The 10,295-nt window shown below is 56.5% G+C and overlaps 1 protein-coding gene across 1 annotated transcript; it reads right to left on the bottom strand.

The window, feature by feature from the left end:
• Positions 1-2,551: 2,551 nt before the first annotated feature.
• Positions 2,552-4,065, bottom strand: LOC119303195 (UDP-glycosyltransferase 83A1-like). The gene is made up of 2 exons (XM_037580301.1): positions 3,582-4,065; positions 2,552-3,491 (listed from the first exon to the last, which is right to left on the bottom strand). Exons 1-2 carry the CDS (start codon positions 4,063-4,065, stop codon positions 2,605-2,607), a joined length of 1,371 nt encoding a protein of 456 aa, XP_037436198.1. The 3' UTR covers positions 2,552-2,604.
• Between the last annotated feature and the right edge of the window lie 6,230 nt (positions 4,066-10,295).

Raw genomic sequence — 10,295 nt, 5'->3', positions numbered from 1 at the left:
GGGTGAAGGGAGCAAGAATAAAGATCAGGGGGTTATGTGAACCACCAACTTTGTTCAGGGTAGTAAAATGGGATTTTTTTTCTCAGAATAATAGAACAAGAGCTTTATTGCTTTATCTAAGTCACGATCCATAAAGAGTGTGGTGTCACCGCATACTGCAGAGTGGGCGAGCCACCTAGTGCCGATTGAGGGATCACCCTCCCAACCTGGCCAGCCACTTTAGTCCGTTCAACAAGAGTAGCTACCAACATCATCATTGACCACAGAGTAAACTTTCTACGCACCTAGACCATTTCGGTGAGAACCCATTCATACAAAGGGTTTGTAGAATGAATGGTCACTTGGGCTTTATCGTAGAATTTTTCAAAGTCTATTTTAAGATGGCCCCCCTCAACTTTCTCCAGTGAAACTCATGTGCAATTCCATGCAACACAAAAAAGTGCCATCGAGTATGTTCCAACACTGCATGAAAGCAATTTGAGTGGGGCATTCGACATAGTCAGTCACCCCGTTTAGCCGATTAATTTTGACCTTCGTAAAAATCTTAAAACTGACATTTAGGTGACAAATTTGTTGATATGCTGAATATGAATTCCTTCCTTAGTGTTGAGCATGAGTATAATTTTCTCAAAGTTTTAAGGATAATGTCAAAGTTTTCTGTATGTAGACTGTTGAACAAATATAACAGCTCCAATATAATTACGTCCCTAAAAATTGAAACACCACATTTCGAATTTACTCCTCCGAGAATGGAGCAGTTCAAAACTCATTTTATGCCAGTAAGATATGTGGGATGCCATCAGCTATTGACTCATATAGGAAAAAAATACTCACAACTGCATGTCCAAACTTATCTTTGTAATACTTAGTAATGAACACTTTGAGCGGGATGCCCCCCTCGGTTTGGCCCTCATTCTAGTCGAGCATGAAGATACATTTCTTGACATCCCTCGATTTGACCCTCATTCTAGTCGAGCATGAAGATATATTTCTTGACATCCCTCAATTGGGCCCTCATTCTAGTCAAGCATGAAGATGCATTTCTTTCTATCTCTTCCATTAGTCAATCGACACCACGCCAACAGGTGCACAACAAAGAGCAACAAACAAGGCATGTTGAGCCGCAGGACAACCCTAACACCAAATAAGGTTGTTGCTAGGGTTGCCAATCCGCATCCAGAACTCCATTGAGCTCCATGTGCCGGATCCAGCCGCCACTGCTCGTGGAAACCCCGGAGTCACCATCGTTGGATTTGACTGCCTGCGCACCGGCCGACCTCCGCGCCACCACAACGTAGCTAGAACCAGGTTCCCGAGACACTGGCCCAGATCGGTCCCACAAGGTAGCGACCACCGCACCCCCTCCTCTCATCCCTTCACGAGCCTCCACTAACGGTAAGCACCACCACCGCCTCGAGAACGGTCGCCAGTGCGAGCCCAGCTACCGGCAATGAGCGCCCACGGCTGCACCAGGGCCAAGCACAGGCCCGCGCCGCTGCAAGAAGAGAAGGCCCCGCCTCCGCCGTCTGCGCGAGGGATTTGCCTAGCCGCATCCTTCGACGATGACGAGGAGGGTGGAGAGAGAGAGGGGGGCCGGTGATACGTCTCCAACGTATCTATAATTTTTGATTGTTCCATGCTATTATATTATCTGTTTTGGATGTTTAATGGGCTTTAATATCCCTTTTTATACTATTTTTGGGACTAACCTACTAACCAAAGGCCCAGTGCAAATTGCTGTTTTTTTCCTATTTCAGTGTTTCGCAGAAAAGGAATATCAAACGGAATCCAAATGGAATGAAACCTTCGGGGGAGTTATTTTTGGAACAAACGTGATCCAGGAGACTTGAAGTGGACGTCAAGAAAGAAGCGAGGAGGCCACGAGTCAGGAGGGCGCGCCCAGGGGGGTAGGCGCGCCCCCACCCTCGTGGGCCCCTCGCAGCACCACCAACGTACTTCTTCCTCCTATATATACCCATATACCCTGAAAACATCCAGGAGCACCACGAAACCCTTTTTCCACCGTCGCAACCTTCTGTACCCATGAGATCCCATCTTGGGGCCTTTTCCGGCGCTCCGCCGGAGGGGAATCGATTGAGGGCTTCTACATCAACACCATAGCCTCGATCGGTCCCGTCACGAGCCTCCACTAACACCAAGCACCACCGCCGCCGCCTCGAGGGCAGGGGGTGGATGGAGGGAAGGGCCGCCGGCGACGGCGGTTTTGGTGTCCGCATGTGTTTCTCTGGAGTCTGCAAGGAGTGACGTGGGGGCGAGATGTGTTTTAACCAGGTCAAATTTAAGTAGAAATCTACCGGGTATTTGCCGAGGTGAACTGATGACCAAGCATAGTGAGCTCTTCAATATTCAAGCTACGTTGGTTATCACAACATATAATTCCCATAGAAATAAGAGAGTGCCTAGAGCACGATTACATGAAAATTTCTGCAGTCGATTTCAACCAACTGCTGGATCCAAATCCTCAGTTGCGATTTGGCATATTTGCATTTTGCCTCAACTTTAGCACAGCCGTTGAATTAAACCTTGCTCGAGCGGAAAACCTAGGGACTTTATTGAAGAAAATATTAGTACGTTATTTGAAGACTATTGATGTGTTAACAATTTCACAAGCTTGAGCAGGTTCTGATCTGATGACCCTCCCTCTGCGATGCTCGTAGACGCCGCGTCCTTCCACGTAGCTGCCCTTGCCTTTATCCCATCGTCGCCTAGCAGCTGCTCGACTTTGTTCTTGATATCCTCCTTGGTGACCGCCCCTCTCTCGTCGGCGTGGACCTTGACGCCGGTGCCCCAGACGTTGCAGATGTAGCTCTGGTTGGCGAACTGGTCGGCGAAGTACGGCCAGCACAGGAACGGCACGCCGTGCAGCATGCCTTCCATGGTGGAGTTCCACCCGCAGTGCGACACGAAGCAGGCGACGGAGGGGTGCGAGAGCACGCGCTGCTGCGGCGCCCAGCCCATCACCAGCCCCTTGCCCTCCACGCGGAGCTTGAACGCGTCGAACCACTCTTCTCTGATCCCGGCGGTGATGTTCGGCCGGACCGCCCAAAGGAAAGGCCGGCCCGTGAGCTCCAGCCCGTCGGCGAGCTCCTGGACCCGCACCGCGTCGAAGACGGTGAAGCTCCCGAACGCCACGTAGATGACGGAGCCGCGGGCCTGCGCGTCGAGCCAGGGGAGGCAGACGGGGTCCTCTGGCCAGAGTTGGCCGGCAGAGCTCGACGCCGCCGGCGCTTCGAGGGGGCCGACGGGCAGCGCGTTGGGGAGGAGATCCAGCGCCTCCGACTCGATACCCTCGAACGTGTTGCAGATGACGATGGCGGCCAGCGGTATCACCGGGTTGGTCTTGAGCAAGATCTGAATCATCAACCTGCGTCTCTCCGGCAAGCTGCTCAGGCAGACCCATGGTAGCTCGGCAGCCTCGATCGGCGGCATCTTGGGGGTCAGCTGGATCGTCTCGTTCCTCCTCACGTTCCCTGCATTTCATACACGCACTCGATCTCTGAGTCAGATAAAACGACACAGAGCAAGAGCACAGTGGTCTACTTGATTTGGTTTCTTCTTACCAGACTCGTCGAGCACGCCATCGTCGATCAGCTTGGGCACGTGCAGCCGGAGCGCGAACACGGCGGCCGAGAAAGTCGAGAACAGGGCGACGCGGACGCCGGCCGTGGCGGCCAGCTCCATCGCCCAGCACATGGACACATCGGCGATCACCCACTTGATCTTCTTGGACCTGATCATCTCCTTCAGGGGTCCGAGCATGGCCGCCGGCAAGCCGCTGCCCAGCAAGGCGATATCGGTGCGGTCGCCGTCGGGTCCCATACCGTCAGGGAGCGAGACCATGTGGATGCCGTCGGGGTCAACGGTTCCTCTCTCGGCGGCCATGGCCTTGAGGGCGCGGTCGTGGTTGTAGTGCGTGTTCACGAAGTCCACCTCGAGCCCGTGGCCGACGAGCCGATGGGAGAGCTCCATGAGGGGCATGACATGGCCCTGCGCAGGGAAGGGAAGCACCATGACAGGAGGCCGAGGACTAGGAGGGGCAGCCATGGATGCGAGACCTACTGGCTACTACCCAGCTTGCAAGGTTGTACTACTACTTTTTATTCGGAAAGGAGGATCACGACCACCGAGCTTTTTCTACTAGTTCGCATGTGCTACATGGAATATAAGTATGGTAGCTTGTGCGTATGGCGCTGTCTGCACGACAGCTTGGGATCGATATGGAAGTTTTGTAATTCGCCACTGCTTTGTAGATAGAGATAGCGAACTGAAATTGCCGATGGAAGGTGTCGTGCGAAAGCTGATCCACGAACACCTATGGGGCCGGCGGATCGGCCCCTTTCGGTTCGGCGGGGGGCGGAGGTCGCACGAAGAGCAGATCGAGGCGAGGCACACGAGCGGTTTATCCAGCTTCGGAGCTCTCCGGAGAGATAACACTCCTACTGCTGCTTGTCTGGTTGTATTATCTGTTGTTCTTGCTCTCGGGCCCGAGAGTGTGATGTTCTCTGGTTTACAAATGGATCGAAGCAAACTGTCCGAACCTTCGAAACTCCGAACCCCCTCTACGTTGCGCATGGGCCTCCTTTTATACGCTAAAGGGGTCACCGACAGGTGGCAACGCAGAGGAGGGTAAAAACGTAAAAAGCGAAGTAGTTGATACAGTAGCTTGTACAGTGCACCCTACCTAACCCTGACGGCAGGGGACAAGGGCATTTAATGCCCGTCTGAGTCGCCCAAACAGTGCAGAAAGGGACCGTTAAGGGTGCCACCGTTCGCCACGATGGTTATCTTGTCAGCTTCGCATGCCACAGTGCACCGCTGGCTGCACAGCCTCCCGCCACGCGCGTCTGGAGAGGCCTCCAGAACGACACGTTGGTGGATGCGCTGGAGCGTGGGCACAGAGTGGCCGCCTGCCGCGGCAAGCGCCTTGCTGCTGCTGCTATCTTGTCGGGCCCGGAGGCTTGTCGCTCACCGGACTTCGAGGTACCTTGGTTAGTCTTCCCGGCAAGCTCCTCTTGCTGGGGCCTTGTTGCCTTGCCGGAGCGCGTGGCGCGTCGCGGCAAGTTCCTTGGAGCGCCTTGGTTGGCCTTCCCGGCAAGCTCCTCTTGCCGGGGTCTTGTCTCCTTAGCTTAAATACTTTGTTCTTGGATGGCTCCAAGGGAACCTTGGGGGATCTTGGCGTTCGCCCGGCAAGCCTTTGCCGCGGGGTGCTGCAACTGCCCGTGCACAAGTTCGGGGTACTAGGGTACCCCTATTCTAGTACACCGACAGGAGCCCCCGGGCCTGGGCCAGACACGGTGCCGAGCGCTGTTGGGCCAGGCCCAAGACAGGCACGGGCACACGCGGGCTGGGCCACGCCAAATCTTGTTCCGTATCCATCGCGCTCTCCCATAACGGCATGCGTTGAATGCGGCATCGTGGGAGAGATCGTGGGTGGTTGTTTATTAGGAAGGACGAAACGTCCGCCCCGCCCCTCTTTATAAGCAGAGGAAACAGAGGCAGTTCGTTCCCCCTCGCTGGTTGCTGCTACTCCTTCTTCACAAACTCCGCCGCTCCCCCCTTCTTCTCGAAGCCGAGAGAGCAGCGCTCCGCCCCCCATTGCCACCAGCATCACCACGCCGACGACCTTCCCCACCACCTCCGCCATGGCTCCGAAAGCCGACAAGGGAAAGGGCGTGAAGTCGGCCGAGGCGCAGCGGCTCGCGGCGCTGCAGAAGGAGCGGGCGATCTTCACCCCCCAGCTCGGCGTGCAGGAGCTGAGGGAGTACTTCTATCTCTTTTGGGCGACGGAGACGCGTGCGCATCCGCGCACGAGGGTACTCCCGGCTACCGCTTCGAAGCTGGCTCCAAACGGGTACCCGTTCTTCCCGCTATTCTTCTATTGCGGGCTCTGCCCACCCTTCTCGGAGTTCTTCTGTGATATTATGAATACATATGGCTTCCGCCTCCTTGACTTCACCCCCAACGTTGTCCTGACCATGGCAGTTTTCGCACATTTGTGCGAAAACTTTGTCGGAGTCCACCCCAATGTTGCTCTTTTCCGCCACTTCTTCATGCCTCGGGTAGAGAGAGGAGAGCCGCTTGCCGGAGGGATTGCTTGGGTCTCGAGGGTCGGCAAGAAGGAGGCGTACTTGGATGGTGAGCTCCGCAGCAAGTGGGAGGAGTGGAGAGCGGAGTGGTGCTGGATCGTTGAGGAGAATCCGCAGCCCTTCACCGCCGTGCGCCAAACTCCAATAGTGTGCGGCAATGACTGGAGCAATGTGGCCCCAGAAGACGAGAGGCTGAAGATCGCCATCACTAGGATCCTTCGCCTCAGGCTTGCCGGGCTCACCGTAGGTGCTGTCGGAGCAGATTTCCTCCGCCGCCGCATTGCCCCCCTGCAGGAGAGGGGGAGGCCCGCCTGGGAATTCAAGAATTCGGCGGACATCATGAGGCTGCGGCCGGGCCTCAACTACAACTTCACCGTCTTGGAGTTGGACGCAATGCTCTTGAAATTATTCAAACGCGACCCCCAGCACCCCTTCACACTACCGAGGGGCGTAGTTCCTTTGTGCAATAACTCTTCGCTTGACCGGATCCGCGCCATGATGCCGTTGTGCGATTCACACGGCATTGTCCCAACTTGGCAAGAGCCTGCGGATGACATTGTGCGAGCGTTCTTCGACACCTTGGAGGAAGTGCCGGTCCGCGCTGACGAGCAGAAGAGCCTCACCCGTGATACCACCGACGAGGAGCTGCAGCTCATCGCTACTAGGGCGGAAGAGGCTGCGGCCGCAGCTGCCGCGGGTGCGTTTGGGTTTACTGTGGAGGAGGCGGAGGCTGCAGAGGCGGCAAACCTTGCTGAACGCGCGGAGTTCATGGGCGAGGAGGAGCCTGCCGGTTCCGAAGCCGAGCCGAGCGAGGCCGGCGAGGAGGAGGTTGAGCCTTTAGAGAACTTGCCGCAGGCAGAGCCCCCGGCCCCGCCAAGGAGGCGCCTTCGCAGGGCCGGGGACGCAGCGGGGCGGCAGCCGGCTCCACAGCTACCGAGCCGCGGGACGCGCTCTACCACGGCAAGTAATGTTGCCGCGGGAGCGCCTCACGCAACAGCGACAACTGGAGCGGGATCTTCCCGGGCCACTGCCACTGCCCCCGCCAAGCGGGCAAGGGATCCTACTCCTCCACCTCGCCGCACCGGAGGAGAGCGGACTTCGATCTTTCCGTGCTCAGCTCCGACGAAGAGGAAGAAAAGTGAGTTTCTTTGGTGCTCTTGTAGTTCTTCAATCTCGTTGTTTATATCTTGTATCTGACTTGCTCCAATCTGGACTCTTTTCTTTTCAGGACGCTGGCCCAGAGAGCGGCGAAGAGGGCCAAGGCCGCGGTGATCATCATCGAAGATGACCCCACTTTGTCAATAGGGGGTGGGTCTGAGATCACCTTGACGGACCCGTCAATCACTCCTCAAAGCAGCCCCCAGCGCAGCCCCCAGCGTAAGTTCATAGTTTAACCTTCTGCTGCCGGGCGCGCTTGAGTGCTTTCTCCTTTGTTGATATCTTGCTTGTTGACTTGTGCAGGAGCAGAGCAGCCTCATCAGGAGCGCCCGGAGGCCGGTCCCGAAGTGCCACCTGCTTCGACTGCGCCGCCAAGGGAGGAGTCCCCGGCAAGGGAGCGCTCTCCGGCAAGGGGGGACTCTCCGGCAAGGGACGTCACTGCTGATCCTGTGGCGACCGAGGCCGTAACTGAAGATCTTGGCGCAGGTAATCCACTTGTCCAGAAACTTTCCCTTGGGTTCTGCTTCTTCTGTTTTTCCTTTCTTGGATTTTTGGTTGATTTTTCTCCCTTCTTCGTTCTTCAGACCCCTCTACTACTGAGCCAATGGAGACAGAGGGCGCCGGCGAGGAAAGAGCCGGTGCTGATGAAACCGCCGGCGAGGAGGCCGCCAGGGCTGCCGTTGCAGAAGCCGGCGAGGGGTCGGGCGATCACATTGACGACCCTGAGGCCGCAGGAGCGCCAGGCGCTGCGCCGACCGCCGATCCCTCTGCCGCTTCTGCAGAGCCGGGCTCCGAGGAGCCCCAGTCCGGCGCCTATTTGAAGGCCGGCGATGACATCTTCATCAAGTTACCCTGGGCATCGAGCTCCAGGGCGCCAGTCGAGGGGGAAGCTTTTGACGGGGAGGTGCTCGCCTCTGCTGGACTGTCGTTGGTCGACACGCCTAGCAGCAGCAGTGGCGAGCCTGAGGAGGAGCAGGTGCTGCGGAAGCTGCTGTCACTCTACCGCACCCGGCAAGCCAAGCTGGCTTCCCGGGAAGCGCTTGTCGCGAAGGCGGGAGTGGACATGGAGAAGCGCGCGGAGGAGCTCCGGGACAAAATCAAGAAGCTCTCCGGTCCCTGGCGCAGGAGCGGGAGCGAGTCGACGAGGAGTGCACGGCCTTCCTTCTCGAGAAGGCCGAAGCTGAGGAGGAGCAAAGGCTGGCCGCCGAGAAGCAGTCCGCGCGGGAAGGTGAACTGGTGCAGCGGAAGGCCCACCTCGACAGCTACGAGGAAGAGCTCGCCGAGCGTGAGCGAGCACTTGGCGGGGCGCTCAAGGAGGCAAAGGACGCTGCGGCAACTGCAGAGGCCGCCAAGAAAGAGCTGGAGGAGAAGGTGACGCAGCTGGAGGCCGACATTGGGAAGAGCGGAGAGGAGCTTGCCGCGCTCAATCGTGAGCGTGAGAAGAATGCTGCCGCCCGCGGTGAGCTGCAAGGCCTTCTCGCTGAGAGGGGCAAGGAGCTCAGCGCCGCCAAGAATTCCAAAGCAGACCTGGAGCTGAAGCTGGCCACGCTGACGCAGACGCTGGAGGCCGCCAAGGAGCGGGAGAAGACCTTGTCGGAGAAGGTCAAGGCTGACGCGGCGCTGCTGGAGAGCATCGCAGTTACCCAGAACTCGTTCAGAGACACAGTGGAGCACTGGACCGAGGGTCTGGTGAACATTGCCGCAGTCATCAACGAGGAGCTGGCGCAGCTGGGGATGGAGGACTTTGGGTATCCTTCCAACGAGAGTCTTCAACCCAGCGCCAAGCTCAGCCTGTTCTTCAAGGGCGTGGCGACGGCACTCCAGCGGCTCCGGGAGAGGATCCCGAAGCAGCTGGCCGACGAGTCGCGCAAAATCTGCACCGGGGTTCTCCAGAAGGTGCTGATGAAGGTAGCCTTCCGCAATCCAGGCCTCAGCTTCACCAACGTCCTCAAATCCTTGCCGCCTGATGCCGATCTGGATGCACTCAAGGCCCTTGTCGCACCCATTGTGGACAAGGTGAGCGAGATCAAGAGAGTCGAGGGCGGACGCGTAGATTAGGCCGCCCATTTCTTCTTTTCCCTTGTCGCTGCTAATCTTGTTACGAAAACAGTCTGTTAGAGCTGCGACAAGTTATCTTGTAATATAACTTTATTTCTGTTATCAATCGCAATGTTAATTTCCTCTACTAGATTCCTTCCTTTGTATGTTTTTACCCTACGCTTCTAGGGAACTTGTCGGCGCAGGCGCCCGAGCCGCGAGCGCTGAGTGCGGAACTTCAGCAGCCTGCTGGCGGCGCTGCTTCCGACAAAAAACCTTGTCGCGACTAGATGCAGCACGCTTAAGCTGTTGAGCGGACTCGAAACAAAGTAAGGGCGCAACTAGCCACGAGTTGGTTCCTCCGTGCACAGGTTTTCCATACAAAGCAGGGTCGTTCGAGGAAGATAACTCAAAAAAAATTTAAAAACTGATTGCTCAAACTTTGGCAACTTAGCTTTTCTGTCGTTTGCTTCCCGGCAAGGCAAAACTTTGCTTGAACGACGCCTGGTCCACACCACAATCTTCTCCTTCCCCCCTGGCAAACTTGTGTGCGAGGGAACCTTCTTTTCCTTTGTTGAAAAAGAAGAAAGAAGAGAAAATAATAATATGGAGCTCTTCGGCTCGTTGTTGCTTACCGGATGTCAGTGCTGCACAAAGTGTCAGACAATTGCATGCAAGAAAAGAACTAACGCATGAAATGGACAAGCTGTGCGGAGCACATGGGGTATTACTTATGCACGGGGTCTGCGCCCGGCTTTGTACAAAGGATTACATGCAACAGCGGCAAGACTTGTACAAAAGGTGGTTGCCGGAATGGGTTTCGGCAACCGCGCCTTATGGGAAAAACTTACGAAGATGTTCTATGTTCCAGGAGTTGCTCACCGGAATGCCATCTTCGGTGTCAAGGCGGACAGCGCCAGGCCTTGTGACTCGTCTCACCCGATAAGGGCCTTCCCACTTCGGCGTCAACTTGTTGGAATTCTTGGCGGACTG

Source organism: Triticum dicoccoides, chromosome 5A (assembly GCF_002162155.2).
Source record: "Triticum dicoccoides isolate Atlit2015 ecotype Zavitan chromosome 5A, WEW_v2.0, whole genome shotgun sequence".
NCBI lineage: Eukaryota > Viridiplantae > Streptophyta > Magnoliopsida > Poales > Poaceae > Triticum > Triticum dicoccoides.
Note: the sequence above shows the minus strand (reverse complement) of the source record. Positions and strands in the feature narration are given on the sequence as shown.